Source organism: Cebidichthys violaceus, unplaced genomic scaffold (assembly GCF_023349555.1).
Source record: "Cebidichthys violaceus isolate CVI_PGR_0920_01 unplaced genomic scaffold, fCebVio1.0.p SCAF_6, whole genome shotgun sequence".
In the NCBI taxonomy this organism is placed as follows: domain Eukaryota; kingdom Metazoa; phylum Chordata; class Actinopteri; order Perciformes; family Stichaeidae; genus Cebidichthys; species Cebidichthys violaceus.
The window spans coordinates 2,001,421-2,024,805 of record NW_027176816.1 but is presented as its reverse complement, the minus strand read 5'-3'; the positions used below and the strand labels follow the sequence as shown (position 1 = coordinate 2,024,805).

The 23,385-nt window shown below is 38.1% G+C and overlaps 2 protein-coding genes across 6 annotated transcripts; both read right to left on the bottom strand.

Annotated features, from left to right (window-relative positions):
- Positions 1–4,536: 4,536 nt before the first annotated feature.
- LOC137889025 (membrane cofactor protein-like) lies at positions 4,537–11,326 on the bottom strand. Of its 3 annotated transcripts, none has more exons than XM_068732594.1 (13): positions 11,259–11,326; positions 10,649–10,741; positions 10,349–10,528; positions 10,153–10,252; positions 9,821–9,894; positions 9,189–9,377; positions 8,920–9,019; positions 8,583–8,656; positions 8,073–8,252; positions 6,316–6,495; positions 5,996–6,175; positions 5,561–5,588; positions 4,537–5,423 (listed from the first exon to the last, which is right to left on the bottom strand). In XM_068732594.1, exons 2-12 carry the CDS (start codon positions 10,704–10,706, stop codon positions 5,569–5,571), a joined length of 1,335 nt encoding a protein of 444 aa, XP_068588695.1. In that variant the 5' UTR covers positions 10,707–10,741; positions 11,259–11,326; the 3' UTR covers positions 4,537–5,423; positions 5,561–5,568. The 3 variants fall into 3 exon arrangements, with proteins under 3 accessions (XP_068588695.1, XP_068588696.1, XP_068588697.1); XM_068732595.1 differs by having other exon boundaries at positions 10,649–10,727; positions 11,259–11,293; XM_068732596.1 differs by lacking the exon at positions 6,316–6,495.
- A 4,677-nt stretch (positions 11,327–16,003) lies between these two features.
- LOC137889024 (membrane cofactor protein-like) lies at positions 16,004–22,899 on the bottom strand. Of its 3 annotated transcripts, XM_068732592.1 has the most exons (12): positions 22,737–22,899; positions 22,129–22,207; positions 21,829–22,008; positions 21,620–21,719; positions 21,288–21,361; positions 20,656–20,844; positions 20,387–20,486; positions 20,050–20,123; positions 19,541–19,720; positions 17,462–17,641; positions 17,028–17,055; positions 16,004–16,890 (listed from the first exon to the last, which is right to left on the bottom strand). In XM_068732592.1, exons 1-11 carry the CDS (start codon positions 22,881–22,883, stop codon positions 17,036–17,038), a joined length of 1,323 nt encoding a protein of 440 aa, XP_068588693.1. In that variant the 5' UTR covers positions 22,884–22,899; the 3' UTR covers positions 16,004–16,890; positions 17,028–17,035. The 3 variants fall into 3 exon arrangements, with proteins under 3 accessions (XP_068588693.1, XP_068588692.1, XP_068588694.1); XM_068732591.1 differs by lacking the exons at positions 16,004–16,890; positions 17,028–17,055; positions 17,462–17,641 and adding an exon at positions 17,656–17,961; XM_068732593.1 differs by lacking the exons at positions 16,004–16,890; positions 17,028–17,055; positions 17,462–17,641 and adding an exon at positions 17,660–17,961 and having other exon boundaries at positions 22,129–22,221; positions 22,737–22,828.
- Between the last annotated feature and the right edge of the window lie 486 nt (positions 22,900–23,385).

Sequence of the window (23,385 nt, the reverse complement as noted above, 5' to 3'; positions counted from 1 at the left end):
CAACAATACAAACGCACTTTTTTTAATGCCGATAATTTCTTTACTGTTTAAAAATACAATTCAAAATCACACAATCACATTCAAACTCTTAAATAAAAGTTGGACTACGGTGTTAGCTTTGTCAAAATTATGCAATATGGCCCATTTCTGACTAATGCTATGACATTACTGGATTATAATTATTGATGCATTGATGTGTACGCTATGTTGTTGTTGGTAAAGGTCGAGCTGATTTCCACTTAACCTTTAATAATATCATAATTAGTTCATTCATTTATATTTTTGATTAATGATATCATCCTGCAAAGTAACTAAAGTTTAAAAAATAAATAAAGTGGAGTATACAAAGTGGAGTTTGTAGTCTACAGAGCGGTGGACATACACATTTTAAAAGGGCCCCTTTGTATTTCCTGTTGCATTGTTCATTAATGCAGTAAGTTAGTAACTAACTGGAAGTAAACTTGAACCAAAGCTGTTGCCCTAGCAACATATTTTGTAAAAGAATATGTAAAGATCTCTAAAATAAATGTAGTAAATGCTACTCCTTATCAGAAATACTTTGACCTCTCCTGTGAACCCCATGGGGTCATGCTTCTTCTCATGGCCAGTCACAAGCCGCCATCCTTTCAATGGTAACAAGGCATTCATAGCATGATGGACCCAACCCTGGCAGGGTCAACATGAGGAAGTGATGTACTTCCTACTGATTTTAAGTTGTTGGCCTTTTTATAAAATGTTACCTTTTCTCTATTTTTATCTGCTATTTTTAATTAGTTTGAGAATGTTCCAATGTCAGTACTGACGTAGGGACCTGCAGCTTCTAGCACTGACAATGGATGGGTGGAGACTCCAGGCCACTGGCCAATATGTTTCTCTACCTTTTCTATGTGGATAGAGGAATTTGCATTTCTTTAGATTCTGAAAAACTATCCTTGTGTACATAAGACTGCATCACTCATAACATGTACAGACTCTAGATGGAACCGGTAACTGGTTTACATTAAGTGAAACAGAATCTGCAACAACAGCTTTATTTACATTTCTAATTACACACACACTTTCATTGGATTGTCTCTCAAATCACACTCATGTATCAACATAAAGCCAATGTACTAGAAGTCAGTGCTACTGCATGGACGTCATTAGGACCTAGTTTGAAACATTATGGAGATGATGCTGCTGTTTGTGGTCAGGATATGTGGGTTTGTTCTTTCTGCTGTAAAAAGTACAGGGCCTGAAACACGCCTGAAACACGCAGCCTGTTTCCTAACGTTCTATTGTTTGACAGCTTTACATGGAAGAATGGAATGAAAATAAACACTCAGGCTAACTGCATTTGCTTGATCTGATCAAAGTAAATTAACATTAACACATTAGGAATGTTCACAGCAGAGCAACAACTGGTCTCCTTCTTCATCAATAGTCATGGTCATCTTTCCAGCTTTGCCTTTATTTAAACTATTCCATTCTAATATTTTGTAACAAATACAACATTATCATAGTAACCTAGTAATTGAGCATGAACATGTGGTCAAAGATCATTCCTCTTTTTTCACCTCTTGTGAAGGCAAGCAAGGGCCTCAGAGGACTTGTAAAATGTATTTGTGATAAACTTCAACGTTATGACCGAGACTCTTCACAAATCCTCACGTGTTATAAAAGAAATAAAACTACAAACCAATGTCAAACAAAAACTTTTTCAATGCCAGCTGGAAAAGATGACCATGATTATTGATGAAGAAGGAGACCAGTTGTTGCGCTGTTGTGAACATTCCTAATGTGTTAATGTTAATTTACTTTGATCAGATCAAGCAAATGCAGTTAGCCTGAGTGTTTATTTTCATTCCATTCTTCCATGTAAAGCTGTCATAAAATAGAACGTTAGGAAACAGGCTGCGTGTTTCAGGCGTGTTTCAGGCCCTGTACTTTTTACAGCAGAAAGCCAAACCCACATATCCTGACCACAAACAGCAGCATCATCGCCATAATGTTTCAAACTAGGTCCTAATGACGTCCATGCAGTAGCACTGACTTCTAGTACGTTGGCTTTATGTTGATACATGAGTGTGATTTGAGAGACAGTCCAATGAAAGTGTGTGTATAATTAGATATTACACACACACTTTTGCGATACGTTGCTGCGTTGGGGTTCTTTTGTGTCCATATTGATAATTTTGTTTGCAGTACTCAAAGGAACCAAAGTAAGACACAAAAGTGCCAAAAGGAAGAGGAGGGTTTGTAGCAGGCCAATACCCCAGTTGGCTCATTGACCTCATTTTTACAGAAGTAGTTCTTTGGAAGTCATATTAGCTCCGAAGGGTGGTTACTACAATTCTGCAACAATGTTGTCAGTCGTGACCGCATAATCATCCATTACCACTGCATGAGCACAATGCAGAGCGGTTAGGTTGTTATTGAGGCACGCTCACATGCACAAAAAGGCACGCAACGGACGGCCTGGCTATATTTTTCCATAGCAAATAGTTGTTTGCTGCTATATGCTCTGAATATCGAATAGAGAACCTTTAATGAATTAATCTAAAACATGTAGTACAGTGTTGTAGTCTAACCTGCTGAAAAACGGATCTTGACCAGTGTGATTGATTGGTAAAGACCTGTTTCTTGTGTCAGAGTGGATTTTCATGGTAGCTTGCCAGGTAGTCAGAGGTGGAGTCGTGGCAGTGGTGGTGCTCATTCTGTCGTCACAGTCATACAAGGGTTGGCCTGATGATCAAAAATAACATTACAATGGAATTCTTTCATGAGCTTGTACTTTGTGCAATAAGGATTTCACAACAGTTTTAACAGATCAGATCCTATCAGTCCATTCTGTAAAGCCTATCTTTATAATGTATTACATTCATATCTAAAGACCCTTTCTGTATGATTTTGTATTATAATTTCTGATATAAAACAATCCCATTGTAAACTGGTGTCCTGTATGTGTCACGTATGTGTCATAGGTCATATGGGAGGTTGATTAGGGGAAGGGTTGGTATGCACTGCTGTTTGCTACAGTGTCTTTTTAAATACGGCCACTAAGAGTCACTAAAGTCAAACCCAACACACTGGCGCTTTAATTCATTATATAAACAATACACAGTATAGATAGCAATAAACATTTTTAGAATAATCAAAAAACTAAAATAAAGTTATATAAACATAGGCTTCACAGTTACTGTTACTAATTCTTGCTTTGGCGAGAATACAACATCACGTCTGTGCTTACCCTGCATAGTAACGACATAGATACAGCTGCGGTCTGCAGGCATCAGCACCTGCACAGAGAGGACATCACTCTCCTGACTGCTGATGTCATTCCTGGCAACACAGTAATAATCGCTGTCCTTCTGTACTGCGCCACATTCTAGGTGCAAGTCGGACGAGCGGTGGAGCAAAAACTCGTCGTGGTGTGTGCGTTGGTACCAGACGTAACCAACGCCTGTGCCCTGTGTACAACCACAGCGCACCGTCACTGGCTTCCCCCAGCATGTCAGCCTGTCCGCCAGAGAGCTCAAGGGCTGAAGCCTCGGCTTAGATACTGGAACTGGCAAAAAAAAAGTAGACCGCAATATATTCGAATTCAGCTTGACATTATATAGAAATACATTTTCATAAGCAATGTTTCTGACTACCTGGTCTCAATTTGAGCTTGTCAAATACTGACGATTGGTCAGCGCCAGTCGGCATCTAATACCAACGAACTACCCTCCAATGTAAACCCACCCACGGCATTATTAAATGCTCAGAACAACTGACACAACAAGTGGAGACACGTCGTTGTTGACATGTCCAAAATGACGTCAGAGGGTTACCTCACAGTTGTGGATTAGGGCCACTGACCAAGCGTCGGTATTCGCGGAGTTAGGTTGTGAGAATGTGTTTCTGATATTGTGATTCTGATTTAATCGTACCTTCAGTGATGACCACATTAACCGATGTCATGATGTCAGCAGATATTGTGTCGATCCCAACCCAATACACTCCAGCGTCGTCAAATTGGAGATCCGTGACTTTCACAAACAGCCCTCTTCTTCTTGCATCTATTATGTGAGACCTGCGTGTGTTTTGAGTTTTCCTATCTGAATCTACCAAAATCTCACAGGTGTTTCTAGAGTTCCCTCGACACCAGTACTTTTTACTGTACAGGAATCGGTTTGTGTTGTAATTGCAGATTAGAATGAGTTCACCTCCAATATGTGCTGTGATGTAGCTTTTATCACACTGGAGCTGAAGACTTGCTGTAAGACAAGAGTCCAATCAGAATGAAACCGCTCACAGCCACAGCAGTCAGATAAAATATCTTGCTTCAGGCTGTTCCACAATAAAATCAACTTTCAATTTAAAGGATTTCATTGTTATTTTTTTACCAAATTTTTGATATTAACCTTAATAAGCTTTGCCAAACATGTAAAAACAACAATGGGTCACCTATTGTTAATTCAAAGTGCATGTGGGTTGGCATCACATATTGGTTTTCAGTTACTTTAAATTAAACAGAAATTTCCCATGTGAAATAACATTTGTACATGTAAATACTTTCCATGCATTTATTTTTTAAGAATGACTGCACGTTGTAAGACTATAACATGATAAAATGCATATCCCAAAATCATGCATATACTGTATTTGCATGTAAATATGGCACAGTGGTTACTCCAGTGTATACGTTGTGTTACGAATATAACATGCGCTTACTTAAGTGTGACGTTTTTAATCTACTTTTCAAGTTACTAATCAAGTTTGAATTATTAATAAAATTACAGGTAAACGTTGTTAAACAGATATTTGCACAAAAAACTGCCCCCTTAAATGGAGATTATATTTCTCATTTTCCAAAATTATTTTCTTTTTTAGAACTTTTAGAATAAATGAAAGGAGTATTAGTATCAATAATACAAGTTGTAAATAGTCCACTCACCATGAAAAAGCAAAATCAGACACAGTGTTCTCATTTTGATGTTTAAAGTAAGAGAGTGAAATCTTAACAGCACTCAGGAAGCTGTAGAGGTGGACTATGGTGACATAGCTTCCTGTCGGTACATTGTTGGACACAGAAATACTTTTGCACGCTGTTATGTCCTGAACACACATGAGACACTTAGGCCACATTTACCTCAGGGTGTCATTGAAACCCCCCTTAAAACACTGGTTTCATAAGTGAATTTCTCATCAACTAAGAAAACTGCACTTTCAATATGGCAACACACATTATAGTTTGACTTGTTCTTCCACATTTGAGATAGCTATTTAACTCGGTCACTTGTCTTTGGACTGGGTTTTTACTTTGTCACAAGCTATTCAAAAGTCAGTGACAAAAACAGCAAAATTAATTTTAAGCAAATGAAGTTCATTATAAACTGAAGGTAGCATATCAGTAATCATGTTCATCAAGTAGGTCAGAAATTAATTTCCATTGTTGCCTGTAAAAACAAAACAAAAAACAATGAATAAGGACATAATTGTGTCAAACAGTGGTTTTGCTTAAACTACAATGCTGATCTGTAACTGTTAAAACACTAATTAATTTAATTTACAAGAGATTACTTTGAGGACTTACCAGGTGGGTCAAGCCAGGCCAAGATCAGCTGAAGTAGAGATGTACAGACAAAAGATTAACAAAACATCCAGTCCATCTACTGTATCTCACATGAACATATCAACAAAAAAAAACAACATTTGTAAGCTGTAAACATTTCAGTTTATCATTAATAAATCACTATTTTGTTTATTCATCCGTTGCCCATGACTCTTTTTCCCTGAGTTATTTACACTGTCACTCCCCTCATCCCCTAGACCTTAATCAGGGAACGTAAACGTGATCAAAAAGGAAAAAGACAGACAGCTAAGTATGTAGAACATTATGTGATTAAGCTGATCGCATAACAGAATGCAATGGCATCTGGATTAGTATAAAACCATCAGTGGTCAAATGTAACAGGTTGACTTTTCTTGACAGACCTAAACAAAGCAGTACTTTTCATTTATGACTTACATTCACATGTTGGAAGTCCAGGTGACCACTGACTGTCTATTCCACATGTTTGGGTGTGTTCTCCTTTCATAGTATATCCAGATTTGCACTTGAAAGTCACCGTAGACGTGTAATTGTAAGGGGGCAGAGAACCCTCATCCCAGGCAGCATTTTCTATAACGGGTTCTTCGCATTGAACCACTGCAGGCAAAGAACATTTTAAATAGAAGTTAATACAATTGCCCAAAATAACCTTCTCCACACAGTATGTGAGTTTATCTGTCACAGCTGAATTTACACTGGGGAAGATGTTGAGAAAGAAAAAAAGTAAAAACACTTACTGATACATGTTGGAAAAGCAGGCTTAAATGTTCCATCCTCTGAACATGATAATGATTTTGATCCATTGAGTGTGTAATCGTTTTGACAATAGAACTGTACAACTTGTAGGAAGTTATAGGATTCTTTGATTGGACTGAAAGTGACAGCCACTACCGGATATGGCGGCTTACAAGTCACCACTGCAAAATAAAAGTGACATCTATTAGAATGGAAATAGAAATAGAGTTTATATTTCGTCATGTGCCCTGTATTAACACACAGAGATACCAACCTTCACATTCAGGCAACCTGTGGAGTCTAAGGGTTGATGAACAAATTATTTGACTTTTGCCAACCAATATGTAACTAATTAGGGAATTAAAAAAAGAAAGGGAAATGCCTTTTCAACCCTTTTAGATCACATCCCAGTCATATTGTGCACGTATCTAACAAAATATGAAATAAAAAAATAAAACAATTTCTTCATATTTTTAATATTAAAATTGAATAATCTTTTCTTCTTGTAAAACAAAATATGAAATGTATTTACATAAGCTAGTACCAACCAATTGGAAACAATAATATCATAACATACTCATAATAAAACACATCTGATCAGGTCTTTGTGGTAGGCTATTTGTCCCTCCCCTCTTCCACTGTGATTGGACGGCTGGGTAAAAAGTGACGAGAGCTCAGGGAGCCTACCTTACCTAACGCTTAAGTCGGGCCCTGGTGCTTTTTCCTCATGAACCAGTGTATTTCACCAGAGTTTGGTAAGTCAAGACTTGGGTGTGTGAAACAACTATTGATCTGGACCAAAGAGCTGCAGTGTTGAGAGTGAAGTTGTTTGTTTGAGCGGTTCTCGAGAAACACCACAGGCCACGAGAGGATGTGTGGTAATAGACTTGCAAGTGATTTTAATGCAGCATTTTGTATGCAGTAATTTCATAGCATCAATAAAAGGTGCATTTGAGTGAGAGCAAAAACAATTGTGGAAACCGTTTTTTAAAAACAGTAGTGCAACTTACTGACTTTTAACACGTAATTTAACCAACGAGCAAAGGGGGGAAAAAATCTAAATGTAATTATTACGTGCTGTGTTTTCTCTCTGCTCCATCTCTCCCCAGTCTCCATTCAGGTGCCACCCTTTTCCCTGGCTAGTAGCTGCAGCGTGTGAGCGTACGCAGCTGGGCTCAATCGTTGATTACTGCCATGGTGGTTACGAGGCCGATGGATTCAGACGGACAACCTCCAGTGGGCCAGGTGGCAGTTCAAGATGTGTGTGTGTGTGTGTGTGTGTGTGTGTGTGTGTGTGTGTGTGTGTGTGTCCTCTGCTCAAGCCGTGTGTGCTAGTGATGATAGCCTGACCCATGAGTGCGTTTCCTATTGTGGTGTTTTGAGTTGAACTATTACTGCTGTTAATTGGTGTCGCTTTCCTTTTTCAATAAAGTCGTTTTCAGTTGTTGCCTTGTAAACATTTCAGTTTATCATTAATAAATCACTATTTTGTTTATCCATCCGTTGCCCATGACTCTTTTTCCCTGAGGTATTTACACTGTCACTCCCCTCATCCCCTAGACCTTAATCAGGGAACGTCAACGTGATCAAAAAGGAAAAAGACAGACAGCTAAGTATGTAGAACATTATGTGATTAAGCTGATCGCATAACAGAATGCAATGGCATCTGGATTAGTATAAAACCATCAGTGGTCAAATGTAACAGGTTGACTTTTCTTGACAGACCTAAACAAAGCAGTACTTTTCATTTATGACTTACGTTCACATGTTGGAAGTCCAGGTAGCCACTGACCGTCTATTCCACATGTTTGGGTGTGTTCTCCTTCCATAGCATATCCAGATATGCACTTATAAGTCACCATAGACGTGTAATTGTAAGGGGGCAGAGAACCATCATCCCTGGTAGCATTTTCTACAACAGGATCGTCGCATTGAACCACTGCAGGCAAAGAACATTTTAAATAAAAATGAATACAATTGCACAAAATAACCTTCTCCACAGTGTGTGAGTTTATATCACAAATTATCTGATACAATAAGAATGATCATGATTTTGATCCATTGAGTGTATAATCATTTTGACAATAGAACTGTACAACTTGTAGGAAGTCATAGGATTCTTTGATTGGACTGAAAGTGACAAGTCACTACCGAATTTGGTGGATTACAAGTCACCACTGCAAAATAAAAGTGACATCTATTAGAATGGAAATAGAAACAGAGTTTATATTTTGTCATGTGACCTGTATTAACACACAGAGATACCAACCTTCACATTCAGGCAACCTGTCCAGCCACCCTTTGGCTCCACAAATGATTTGACTTCTGCCAACCAATCTGTAACTAATTAGAGAAGAAAAAAAGAAGAAAAAAAAAGATAGTTTGACTTCGGACAACACATGTCAAGAAGGATCAGTGTTAGCCCTTTAATTTAGCTTGACAACACTGACTGATAAGCTCTACTGAACATCCACATTGATTAGAATAACTTGTTTGATTTTGAAACATAATGGGTGCTGACATTTTAGTTAGTTAGATTTCACAATTATATTTTAAAAACTAATTTTCTGAAGATGAGCCATCAGAGTAATGAGTTTATTACTAACCCAGGGTTGCAGGTCACCACTAGTTTAGCGCCAAATTCTGTCCCTTCAGAGTAATCAATATCTCCATTCACCACTTCTCCAGCAGAGCCACAGTTCCTCTCTGAAAGAAGAAAAACATGTTACTCCCAAATGACTCATTAATCTATTCATCCAGAAGGTTGGTTAAACATTATCTACCAGACATACAAACAATAATAATGCCACTTTAAACTTGTTGTTAAATATTGTTATTATGAATTTGAATGTAAAAATAAAGTGCTGATACTCACTCTCGCATTTCAGCCTCACAGAACTCCACCTGCCATCAGTACAAGTAATGCTTGGAGACCCTCCTGCGGATCTGTAGCCACTATTACAGGCAAAAGAAACTTGGAGCCCATTTGGGAACGTTTGCGAAAGAATGTCAGCGCCCTTCAATCCCATGTTGTCTCCTAATACTGGTACGGAGCAGTCTTGAACTATAAGGAAAAACAAAGGGAGAGATTAACAATAGACGTGAGGACAAGACAACTTAATACTAAACAGCAGCTTGTCCACATCCACAGTGTGTGAGTTTATCTGTCACAGCTGAATTTACACTGGGGAAACTGTTGAAAAAGGGTTGGGGGGGAAAAAGTAAAAACACTTCATGATACATGTTGGAAAAGCAGGCTTAAATGTTCCATCCTCTGAACATGATAATGATTTTGATCCATTGAGTGTGTAATCGTTTTGACAATAGAACTGTACAACTTCTAGGAAGTCATAAATTTCTTTGATTGGACTGAAAGTGACAGCCACTACCGGATATGGCGGCTTACAAGTCACCACTGCAAAATAAAAGTGACATCTATTAGAATGGAAATAGAAACAGAGTTTATATTTCGTCATGTGCCCTGTATTAACACACAGAGATACCAACCTTCACATTCAGGCAACCTACTCATCCACCCTTGGACTCCACAAAAGATTTGACTTCTGCCAACCAATCTGTAACTAATTAGAGAAGGAAAAAAAATAAAATAAATACAGTTTGACTTCGGACAACACATGTCAAGAAGGATCAGTGTTAGCCCTTTAATTTAGCTTGACAACACTGACTGATAAGCTCTACTGAACATCCACATTGATTAGAATAACTTTTTGGATTTTGAAACATAATGGGTGATGACATTTTAGATAGTTAAATTTCACAATATTTAAAAAACTATTTTTCTGAAGATGAGCCATCAGAGTAATGAGTTTGTTACTAACCCAGTGTTGCAGGTCACCACTAGTTTAGTGCCAAATTCTGTCCCTTCAGAGTAATCAATATTTCCATTCACCACTTTTCCAGCACGGCCACAGTTGCTTACTGAAAGAAGAAGAACATGACTCATTAATCTATTAAACTTGTTGTTAAATATTGTTATTATGAATTTGAATGTAAAAATAAAGTGCTGATATTCACTCTCGCATTTCAGCTTCACAGGACTCCAACTGCCATCAGTACAAGTAATGCTTGGAGACCCTCCTGTGGATCTGTAGCCAACATTACAGGCAAAAGAAACTTGGGCTCCATTTGGGAACGTTTGCAAACGACCCTTCAATCCCATGTTGTCTCCTCCTACTGGTACGGAGCAGTCTTGAGCTGTAATGAAAAGTAAAGAAAGAGAGAGAGAAATTAACAGTAGACGTGAGGACAAGATAAACACCAGCTTGTGTATAATCATCACACAGAGTATGGTTTAAGGTTATCCGCTCTACTCACCTTGAGTGTTCATGGCAAGGCCAAGACTGCTCAGTAGTAAGAAGTAAGCGACACTCATGACGGGATCTGGAAAGTCTGACTGAAGTCAACGAGCTTTGTGACAAATACAAATAATAACTTGGTTAACATGGTTCATGATAGCGCCGATTCCATTCAAGCCAATTACACACATGCAAGTTATCAATAACAGCGAGTTACTCTACTTACATCGAACTAAAACCTCAATATAGATTCAGTTTAAGTTCAAATTCCCAACATCACAAATAACGATGCATAGTCGCTTATAGTCTGTGTCGCCTATTTAAGAAAACGTCACGTCAAACTCCATTAAAAATATATATCGATATTAACCAATTAGCGTGACACTGCTTATATGACTAATCTTACAGAGATAATTCACAACTTGTCTGCAGCTACAGTTTCGACTGGCAAATTCGGAATATGTTTAAAAATGAAAATTACAAAGATGCCACTGTAACAGCTCGTGAAACTACTACATCACGCATGTGATACATTGCATTAGACTAGTTTGAGCGGTGTCCCCGTTCCGTTTTCAGTTAAGTTCGTAGTGCAGCTTGTTAAAAACATCGGATCGTCGGATTTGATTTACCCTGATCCACAATGGTGAATTTGGGTTCCGTCCTGACGGCTGCCTGTGACTCTTTGTCAGAAACAGACCTGGACTTTGAATCAGTGACGCACGGCACATCCTCAATTTCACAACCATACAGTCCATGTTTACCAAATGTGAGCGCATGGAACTGAAATATTGACGAGACAAAGTTATGGATCACGATTTAGGACGAGTTCATCAAAACTCCCAACAATACAAACGCACTTTTTTTAATGCCGATAATTTCTTTACTGTTTAAAAATACAATTCAAAATCACACAATCACATTCAAACTCTTAAATAAAAGTTGGACTACGGTGTTAGCTTTGTCAAAATTATGCAATATGGCCCATTTCTGACTAATGCTATGACATTACTGGATTATAATTATTGATGCATTGATGTGTACGCTATGTTGTTGTTGGTAAAGGTCGAGCTGATTTCCACTTAACCTTTAATAATATCATAATTAGTTCATTCATTTATATTTTTGATTAATGATATCATCCTGCAAAGTAACTAAAGTTTAAAAAATAAATAAAGTGGAGTATACAAAGTGGAGTTTGTAGTCTACAGAGCGGTGGACATACACATTTTAAAAGGGCCCCTTTGTATTTCCTGTTGCATTGTTCATTAATGCAGTAAGTTAGTAACTAACTGGAAGTAAACTTGAACCAAAGCTGTTGCCCTAGCAACATATTTTGTAAAAGAATATGTAAAGATCTCTAAAATAAATGTAGTAAATGCTACTCCTTATCAGAAATACTTTGACCTCTCCTGTGAACCCCATGGGGTCATGCTTCTTCTCATGGCCAGTCACAAGCCGCCATCCTTTCAATGGTAACAAGGCATTCATAGCATGATGGACCCAACCCTGGCAGGGTCAACATGAGGAAGTGATGTACTTCCTACTGATTTTAAGTTGTTGGCCTTTTTATAAAATGTTACCTTTTCTCTATTTTTATCTGCTATTTTTAATTAGTTTGAGAATGTTCCAATGTCAGTACTGACGTAGGGACCTGCAGCTTCTAGCACTGACAATGGATGGGTGGAGACTCCAGGCCACTGGCCAATATGTTTCTCTACCTTTTCTATGTGGATAGAGGAATTTGCATTTCTTTAGATTCTGAAAAACTATCCTTGTGTACATAAGACTGCATCACTCATAACATGTACAGACTCTAGATGGAACCGGTAACTGGTTTACATTAAGTGAAACAGAATCTGCAACAACAGCTTTATTTACATTTCTAATTACACACACACTTTCATTGGATTGTCTCTCAAATCACACTCATGTATCAACATAAAGCCAATGTACTAGAAGTCAGTGCTACTGCATGGACGTCATTAGGACCTAGTTTGAAACATTATGGAGATGATGCTGCTGTTTGTGGTCAGGATATGTGGGTTTGGCTTTCTGCTGTAAAAAGTACAGGGCCTGAAACACGCCTGAAACACGCAGCCTGTTTCCTAACGTTCTATTGTTTGACAGCTTTACATGGAAGAATGGAATGAAAATAAACACTCAGGCTAACTGCATTTGCTTGATCTGATCAAAGTAAATTAACATTAACACATTAGGAATGTTCACAGCAGAGCAACAACTGGTCTCCTTCTTCATCAATAGTCATGGTCATCTTTCCAGCTTTGCCTTTATTTAAACTATTCCATTCTAATATTTTGTAACAAATACAACATTATCATAGTAACCTAGTAATTGAGCATGAACATGTGGTCAAAGATCATTCCTCTTTTTTCACCTCTTGTGAAGGCAAGCAAGGGCCTCAGAGGACTTGTAAAATGTATTTGTGATAAACTTCAACGTTATGACCGAGACTCTTCACAAATCCTCACGTGTTATAAAAGAAATAAAACTACAAACCAATGTCAAACAAAAACTTTTTCAATGCCAGCTGGAAAAGATGACCATGACTATTGATGAAGAAGGAGACCAGTTGTTGCGCTGTTGTGAACATTCCTAATGTGTTAATGTTAATTTACTTTGATCAGATCAAGCAAATGCAGTTAGCCTGAGTGTTTATTTTCATTCCATTCTTCCATGTAAAGCTGTCATAAAATAGAACGTTAGGAAACAGGCTGCGTGTTTCAGGCGTGTTTCAGGCCCTGTACTTTTTACAGCAGAAAGCCAAACCCACATATCCTGACCACAAACAGCAGCATCATCGCCATAATGTTTCAAACTAGGTCCTAATGACGTCCATGCAGTAGCACTGACTTCTAGTACGTTGGCTTTATGTTGATACATGAGTGTGATTTGAGAGACAGTCCAATGAAAGTGTGTGTATAATTAGATATTACACACACACTTTTGCGATACGTTGCTGCGTTGGGGTTCTTTTGTGTCCATATTGATAATTTTGTTTGCAGTACTCAAAGGAACCAAAGTAAGACACAAAAGTGCCAAAAGGAAGAGGAGGGTTTGTAGCAGGCCAATACCCCAGTTGGCTCATTGACCTCATTTTTACAGAAGTAGTTCTTTGGAAGTCATATTAGCTCCGAAGGGTGGTTACTACAATTCTGCAACAATGTTGTCAGTCGTGACCGCATAATCATCCATTACCACTGCATGAGCACAATGCAGAGCGGTTAGGTTGTTATTGAGGCACGCTCACATGCACAAAAAGGCACGCAACGGACGGCCTGGCTATATTTTTCCATAGCAAATAGTTGTTTGCTGCTATATGCTCTGAATATCGAATAGAGAACCTTTAATGAATTAATCTAAAACATGTAGTACAGTGTTGTAGTCTAACCTGCTGAAAAACGGATCTTGACCAGTGTGATTGATTGGTAAAGACCTGTTTCTTGTGTCAGAGTGGATTTTCATGGTAGCTTGCCAGGTAGTCAGAGGTGGAGTCGTGGCAGTGGTGGTGCTCATTCTGTCGTCACAGTCATACAAGGGTTGGCCTGATGATCAAAAATAACATTACAATGGAATTCTTTCATGAGCTTGTACTTTGTGCAATAAGGATTTCACAACAGTTTTAACAGATCAGATCCTATCAGTCCATTCTGTAAAGCCTATCTTTATAATGTATTACATTCATATCTAAAGACCCTTTCTGTATGTTTTTGTATTATAATTTCTGATATAAAACAATCCCATTGTAAACTGGTGTCCTGTATGTGTCACGTATGTGTCATAGGTCATATGGGAGGTTGATTAGGGGAAGGGTTGGTATGCACTGCTGTTTGCTACAGTGTCTTTTTAAATACGGCCACTAAGAGTCACTAAAGTCAAACCCAACACACTGGCGCTTTAATTCATTATATAAACAATACACAGTATAGATAGCAATAAACATTTTTAGAATAATCAAAAAACTAAAATAAAGTTATATAAACATAGGCTTCACAGTTACTGTTACTAATTCTTGCTTTGGCGAGAATACAACATCACGTCTGTGCTTACCCTGCATAGTAACGACATAGATACAGCTGCGGTCTGCAGGCATCAGCACCTGCACAGAGAGGACATCACTCTCCTGACTGCTGATGTCATTCCTGGCAACACAGTAATAATCGCTGTCCTTCTGTACTGCGCCACATTCTAGGTGCAAGTCGGACGAGCGGTGGAGCAAAAACTCGTCGTGGTGTGTGCGTTGGTACCAGACGTAACCAACGCCTGTGCCCTGTGTACAACCACAGCGCACCGTCACTGGCTTCCCCCAGCATGTCAGCCTGTCCGCCAGAGAGCTCAAGGGCTGAAGCCTCGGCTTAGATACTGGAACTGGCAAAAAAAAAGTAGACCGCAATATATTCGAATTCAGCTTGACATTATATAGAAATACATTTTCATAAGCAATGTTTCTGACTACCTGGTCTCAATTTGAGCTCGTCAAATACTGACGATTGGTCAGCGCCAGTCGGCATCTAATACCAACGAACTACCCTCCAATGTAAACCCACCCACAGCATTATTAAATGCTCAGAACAACTGACACAACAAGTGGAGACACGTCGTTGTTGACATGTCCAAAATGACGTCAGAGGGTTACCTCACAGTTGTGGATTAGGGCCACTGACCAAGCGTCGGTATTCGCGGAGTTAGGTTGTGAGAATGTGTTTCTGATATTGTGATTCTGATTTAATCGTACCTTCAGTGATGACCACATTAACCGATGTCATGATGTCAGCAGATATTGTGTCGATCCCAACCCAATACACTCCAGCGTCGTCAAATTGGAGATCCGTGACTTTCACAAACAGCCCTCTTCTTCTTGCATCTATTATGTGAGACCTGCGTGTGTTTTGAGTTTTCCTATCTGAATCTACCAAAATCTCACAGGTGTTTCTAGAGTTCCCTCGACACCAGTACTTTTTACTGTACGGGAATCGGATTGTGTCGTAATTGCAGATTAGAATGAGTTCACCTCCAATATGTGCTGTGATGTAGCTTTTATCACACTGGAGCTGAAGACTTGCTGTAAGACAAGAGTCCAATCAGAATGAAACCGCTCACAGCCACAGCAGTCAGATAAAATATCTTGCTTCAGGCTGTTCCACAATAAAATCAACTTTCAATTTAAAGGATTTCATTGTTATTTTTTTACCAAATTTTTGATATTAACCTTGTAAGCTTTGCCAAACATGTAAAAACAACAATGGGTCACCTATTGTTAATTCAAAGTGCATGTGGGTTGGCATCACATATTGGTTTTCAGTTACTTTAAATTAAACAGAAATTTCCCATGCGAAATAACATTTGTACATGTAAATACTTTCCATGCATTTATTTTTTAAGAATGACTGCACGTTGTAAGACTATAACATGATAAAATGCATATCCCAAAATCATGCATATACTGTATTTGCATGTAAATATGGCACAGTGGTTACTCCAGTGTATACGTTGTGTTACGAATATAACATGCGCTTACTTAAGTGTGACGTTTTTAATCTACTTTTCAAGTTACTAATCAAGTTTGAATTATTAATAAAATTACAGGTAAACGTTGTTAAACAGATATTTGCACAAAAAACTGCCCCCTTAAATGGAGATTATATTTCTCATTTTCCAAAATTATTTTCTTTTTTAGAACTTTTAGAATAAATGAAAGGAGTATTAGTATCAATAATACAAGTTGTAAATAGTCCACTCACCATGAAAAAGCAAAATCAGACACAGTGTTCTCATTTTGATGTTTAAAGTAAGAGAGTGAAATCTTAACAGCACTCAGGAAGCTGTAGAGGTGGACTATGGTGACATAGCTTCCTGTCGGTACATTGTTGGACACAGAAATACTTTTGCACGCTGTTATGTCCTGAACACACATGAGACACTTAGGCCACATTTACCTCAGGGTGTCATTGAAACCCCCCTTAAAACACTGGTTTCATAAGTGAATTTCTCATCAACTAAGAAAACTGCACTTTCAATATGGCAACACACATTATAGTTTGACTTGTTCTTCCACATTTGAAATAGCTATTTAACTCGGTCACTTGTCTTTGGACTGGGTTTTTACTTTGTCACAAGCTATTCAAAAGTCAGTGACAAAAACAGCAAAATTAATTTTAAGCAAATGAAGTTCATTATAAACTGAAGGTAGCATATCAGTAATCATGTTCATCAAGTAGGTCAGAAATTAATTTCCATTGTTGCCTGTAAAAACAAAACAAAAAACAATGAATAAGGACATAATTGTGTCAAACAGTGGTTTTGCTTAAACTACAATGCTGATCTGTAACTGTTAAAACACTAATTAATTTAATTTACAAGAGATTACTTTGAGGACTTACCAGGTGGGTCAAGCCAGGCCAAGATCAGCTGAAGTAGAGATGTACAGACAAAAGATTAACAAAACATCCAGTCCATCTACTGTATCTCACATGAACATATCAACAAAAAAAAAAACATTTGTAAGCTGTAAACATTTCAGTTTATCATTAATAAATCACTATTTTGTTTATCCATCCGTTGCCCATGACTCTTTTTCCCTGAGTTATTTACACTGTCACTCCCCTCATCCCCTAGACCTTAATCAGGGAACGTAAACGTGATCAAAAAGGAAAAAGACAGACAGCTAAGTATGTAGAACATTATGTGATTAAGCTGATCGCATAACAGAATGCAATGGCATCTGGATTAGTATAAAACCATCAGTGGTCAAATGTAACAGGTTGACTTTTCTTGACAGACCTAAACAAAGCAGTACTTTTCATTTATGACTTACATTCACATGTTGGAAGTCCAGGTGACCACTGACTGTCTATTCCACATGTTTGGGTGTGTTCTCCTTTCATAGTATATCCAGATTTGCACTTGAAAGTCACCGTAGACGTGTAATTGTAAGGGGGCAGAGAACCCTCATCCCAGGCAGCATTTTCTATAACGGGTTCTTCGCATTGAACCACTGCAGGCAAAGAACATTTTAAATAGAAGTTAATACAATTGCCCAAAATAACCTTCTCCACACAGTATGTGAGTTTATCTGTCACAGCTGAATTTACACTGGGGAAGATGTTGAGAAAGAAAAAAAGTAAAAACACTTAATGATACATGTTGGAAAAGCAGGCTTAAATGTTCCATCCTCTGAACATGATAATGATTTTGATCCATTGAGTGTGTAATCGTTTTGACAATAGAACTGTACAACTTGTAGGAAGTTATAGGATTCTTTGATTGGACTGAAAGTGACAGCCACTACCGGATATGGCGGCTTACAAGTCACCACTGCAAAATAAAAGTGACATCTATTAGAATGGAAATAGAAATAGAGTTTATATTTCGTCATGTGCCCTGTATTAACACACAGAGATACCAACCTTCACATTCAGGCAACCTGTGGAGTCTAAGGGTTGATGAACAAATTATTTGACTTTTGCCAACCAATATGTAACTAATTAGGGAATTAAAAAAAGAAAGGGAAATGCCTTTTCAACCCTTTTAGATCACATCCCAGTCATATTGTGCACGTATCTAACAAAATATGAAATAAAAAAATAAAACTATTTCTTCATATTTTTAATATTAAAATTGAATAATCTTTTCTTCTTGTAAAACAAAATATGAAATGTATTCACATAAGCTAGTACCAACCAATTGGAAACAATAATATCATAACATACTCATAATAAAACACATCTGATCAGGTCTTTGTGGTAGGCTATTTGTCCCTCCCCTCTTCCACTGTGATTGGACGGCTGGGTAAAAAGTGACGAGAGCTCAGGGAGCCTACCTTACCTAACGCTTAAGTCGGGCCCTGGTGCTTTTTCCTCATGAACCAGTGTATTTCACCAGAGTTTGGTAAGTCAAGACTTGGGTGTGTGAAACAACTATTGATCTGGACCAAAGAGCTGCAGTGTTGAGAGTGAAGTTGTTTGTTTGAGCGGTTCTCGAGAAACACCACAGGCCACGAGAGGATGTGTGGTAATAGACTTGCAAGTGATTTTAATGCAGCATTTTGTATGCAGTAATTTCATAGCATCAATAAAAGGTGCATTTGAGTGAGAGCAAAAACAATTGTGGAAACCGTTTTTTAAAAACAGTAGTGCAACTTACTGACTTTTAACACGTAATTTAACCAACGAGCAAAGGGGGGAAAAAAACTAAATGTAATTATTACGTGCTGTGTTTTCTCTCTGCTCCATCTCTCCCCAGTCTCCATTCAGGTGCCACCCTTTTCCCTGGCTAGTAGCTGCAGCGTGTGAGCGTACGCAGCTGGGCTCAATCGTTGATTACTGCCATGGTGGTTACGAGGCCGATGGATTCAGACGGACAACCTCCAGTGGGCCAGGTGGCAGTTCAAGATGTGTGTGTGTGTGTGTGTGTGTGTGTGTGTGTGTGTGTGTGTGTGTGTGTGTCCTCTGCTCAAGCCGTGTGTGCTAGTGATGATAGCCTGACCCATGAGTGCGTTTCCTATTGTGGTGTTTTGAGTTGAACTATTACTGCTGTTAATTGGTGTCGCTTTCCTTTTTCAATAAAGTCGTTTTCAGTTGTTGCCTTGTAAACATTTCAGTTTATCATTAATAAATCACTATTTTGTTTATCCATCCGTTGCCCATGACTCTTTTTCCCTGAGGTATTTACACTGTCACTCCCCTCATCCCCTAGACCTTAATCAGGGAACGTCAACGTGATCAAAAAGGAAAAAGACAGACAGCTAAGTATGTAGAACATTATGTGATTAAGCTGATCGCATAACAGAATGCAATGGCATCTGGATTAGTATAAAACCATCAGTGGTCAAATGTAACAGGTTGACTTTTCTTGACAGACCTAAACAAAGCAGTACTTTTCATTTATGACTTACGTTCACATGTTGGAAGTCCAGGTAGCCACTGACCGTCTATTCCACATGTTTGGGTGTGTTCTCCTTCCATAGCATATCCAGATATGCACTTATAAGTCACCATAGACGTGTAATTGTAAGGGGGCAGAGAACCATCATCCCTGGTAGCATTTTCTACAACAGGATCGTCGCATTGAACCACTGCAGGCAAAGAACATTTTAAATAAAAATGAATACAATTGCACAAAATAACCTTCTCCACAGTGTGTGAGTTTATATCACAAATTATCTGATACAATAAGAATGATCATGATTTTGATCCATGAGTGTATAATCATTTTGACAATAGAACTGTACAACTTGTAGGAAGTCATAGGATTCTTTGATTGGACTGAAAGTGACAAGTCACTACCGAATTTGGTGGATTACAAGTCACCACTGCAAAATAAAAGTGACATCTATTAGAATGGAAATAGAAACAGAGTTTATATTTTGTCATGTGCCCTGTATTAACACACAGAGATACCAACCTTCACATTCAGGCAACCTGTCCAGCCACCCTTTGGCTCCACAAATGATTTGACTTCTGCCAACCAATCTGTAACTAATTAGAGAAGAAAAAAAGAAGAAAAAAAAAGATAGTTTGACTTCGGACAACACATGTCAAGAAGGATCAGTGTTAGCCCTTTAATTTAGCTTGACAACACTGACTGATAAGCTCTACTGAACATCCACATTGATTAGAATAACTTGTTTGATTTTGAAACATAATGGGTGCTGACATTTTAGTTAGTTAGATTTCACAATTATATTTTAAAAACTAATTTTCTGAAGATGAGCCATCAGAGTAATGAGTTTATTACTAACCCAGGGTTGCAGGTCACCACTAGTTTAGCGCCAAATTCTGTCCCTTCAGAGTAATCAATATCTCCATTCACCACTTCTCCAGCAGAGCCACAGTTCCTCTCTGAAAGAAGAAAAACATGTTACTCCCAAATGACTCATTAATCTATTCATCCAGAAGGTTGGTTAAACATTATCTACCAGACATACAAACAATAATAATGCCACTTTAAACTTGTTGTTAAATATTGTTATTATGAATTTGAATGTAAAAATAAAGTGCTGATACTCACTCTCGCATTTCAGCCTCACAGAACTCCACCTGCCATCAGTACAAGTAATGCTTGGAGACCCTCCTGCGGATCTGTAGCCACTATTACAGGCAAAAGAAACTTGGAGCCCATTTGGGAACGTTTGCGAAAGAATGTCAGCGCCCTTCAATCCCATGTTGTCTCCTAATACTGGTACGGAGCAGTCTTGAACTATAAGGAAAAGCAAAGGGAGAGATTAACAATAGACGTGAGGACAAGACAACTTAATACTAAACAGCAGCTTGTCCACATCCACAGTGTGTGAGTTTATCTGTCACAGCTGAATTTACACTGGGGAAACTGTTGAAAAAGGGTTGGGGGGGAAAAAGTAAAAACACTTCATGATACATGTTGGAAAAGCAGGCTTAAATGTTCCATCCTCTGAACATGATAATGATTTTGATCCATTGAGTGTGTAATCGTTTTGACAATAGAACTGTACAACTTCTAGGAAGTCATAAATTTCTTTGATTGGACTGAAAGTGACAGCCACTACCGGATATGGCGGCTTACAAGTCACCACTGCAAAATAAAAGTGACATCTATTAGAATGGAAATAGAAACAGAGTTTATATTTCGTCATGTGCCCTGTATTAACACACAGAGATACCAACCTTCACATTCAGGCAACCTGCTCATCCACCCTTGGACTCCACAAAAGATTTGACTTCTGCCAACCAATCTGTAACTAATTAGAGAAGGAAAAAAAATAAAATAAATACAGTTTGACTTCGGACAACACATGTCAAGAAGGATCAGTGTTAGCCCTTTAATTTAGCTTGACAACACTGACTGATAAGCTCTACTGAACATCCACATTGATTAGAATAACTTTTTGGATTTTGAAACATAATGGGTGATGACATTTTAGATAGTTAAATTTCACAATATTTAAAAAACTATTTTTCTGAAGATGAGCCATCAGAGTAATGAGTTTGTTACTAACCCAGTGTTGCAGGTCACCACTAGTTTAGTGCCAAATTCTGTCCCTTCAGAGTAATCAATATTTCCATTCACCACTTTTCCAGCACGGCCACAGTTGCTTACTGAAAGAAGAAGAACATGTTACTCCCAAATGACTCATTAATCTATTAAACTTGTTGTTAAATATTGTTATTATGAATTTGAATGTAAAAATAAAGTGCTGATATTCACTCTCGCATTTCAGCTTCACAGGACTCCAACTGCCATCAGTACAAGTAATGCTTGGAGACCCTCCTGTGGATCTGTAGCCAACATTACAGGCAAAAGAAACTTGGGCTCCATTTGGGAACGTTTGCAAACGACCCTTCAATCCCATGTTGTCTCCTCCTACTGGTACGGAGCAGTCTTGAGCTGTAATGAAAAGTAAAGAAAGAGAGAGAGAAATTAACAGTAGACGTGAGGACAAGATAAACACCAGCTTGTGTATAATCATCACACAGAGTATGGTTTAAGGTTATCCGCTCTACTCACCTTGAGTGTTCATGGCAAGGCCAAGACTGCTCAGTAGTAAGAAGTAAGCGACACTCATGACGGGATCTGGAAAGTCTGACTGAAGTCAACGAGCTTTGTGTCAAAGACAAATAATAACTTGGTTAACATGGTTCATGATAGCGCCGATTCCATTCAAGCCAATTACACACATGCAAGTTATCAATAACAGCGAGTTACTCTACTTACATCGAACTAAAACCTCAATATAGATTCAGTTTAAGTTCAAATTCCCAACATCACAAATAACGATGCATAGTCGCTTATAGTCTGTGTCGCCTATTTAAGAAAACGTCACGTCAAACTCCATTAAAAATATATCGATATTAACCAATTAGCGTGACACTGCTTATATAACTAATCTTACAGAGGTAATTCACAACTTGTCTGCAGCTACAGTTTCGACTGGCAAATTCGGAATATGTTTAAAAATGAAAATTACAAAGATGCCACTGTAACAGCTCGTGAAACTACTACATCACGCATGTGATACATTGCATTAGACTAGTTTGAGCGGTGTCCCCGTTCCGTTTTCAGTTAAGTTCGTAGTGCAGCTTGTTAAAAACATCGGATCGTCGGATTTGATTTACCCTGATCCACAATGGTGAATTTGGGTTCCGTCCTGACGGCTGCCTGTGACTCTTTGTCAGAAACAGACTTGGACTTTGAATCAGTGACGCACGGCACATCCTCAATTTCACAACCATACAGTCCATGTTTACCAAATGTGAGCGCATGGAACTGAAATATTGACGAGACAAAGTTATGGATCACGATTTAGGACGAGTTCATCAAAACTCCCAACAATACAAACGCACTTTTTTTAATGCCGATAATTTCTTTACTGTTTAAAAATACAATTCAAAATCACACAATCACATTCAAACTCTTAAATAAAAGTTGGACTAAAGTGTTAGCTTTGTCAAAATTATGCAATATGGCCCATTTCTGACTAATGCTATGACATTACTGGATTATAATTATTGATGCATTGATGTGTACGCTATGTTGTTGTTGGTAAAGGTCGAGCTGATTTCCACTTAACCTTTAATAATATCATAATTAGTTCATTCATTTATATTTTTGATTAATGATATCATCCTGCAAAGTAACTAAAGTTTAAAAAATAAATAAAGTGGAGTATACAAAGTGGAGTTTGTAGTCTACAGAGCGGTGGACATACACATTTTAAAAGGGCCCCTTTGTATTTCCTGTTGCATTGTTCATTAATGCAGTAAG

What these genes read in the sequence shown, in the direction of transcription:
- LOC137889025 (XM_068732594.1), bottom strand. Translation starts at nt 10,706, where the DNA reads ATGAGTGTCGCTTACTTCTTACTACTGAGCAGTCTTGGCCTTGCCATG. An exon ending in CCTTGCCATGAACACTCAAG is followed by an intron (nt 10,529 to 10,648) that starts GTGAGTAGAGCG and finishes TTTTCATTACAG; the next exon opens with CTCAAGACTGCTCCGTACCA. An exon ending in TGTGAGGCTGAAATGCGAGA is followed by an intron (nt 9,020 to 9,188) that starts GTGAGTATCAGC and finishes TTCTTCTTTCAG; the next exon opens with AGAGGAACTGTGGCTCTGCT.
- LOC137889024 (XM_068732591.1), bottom strand. Translation starts at nt 22,883, where the DNA reads ATGCGCTCACATTTGGTAAACATGGACTGTATGGTTGTGAAATTGAGG. An exon ending in CCTTGCCATGAACACTCAAG is followed by an intron (nt 22,009 to 22,128) that starts GTGAGTAGAGCG and finishes TTTTCATTACAG; the next exon opens with CTCAAGACTGCTCCGTACCA. An exon ending in GTGGTGACCTGCAACACTGG is followed by an intron (nt 21,362 to 21,619) that starts GTTAGTAACAAA and finishes TTCTCTAATTAG; the next exon opens with TTACAGATTGGTTGGCAGAA.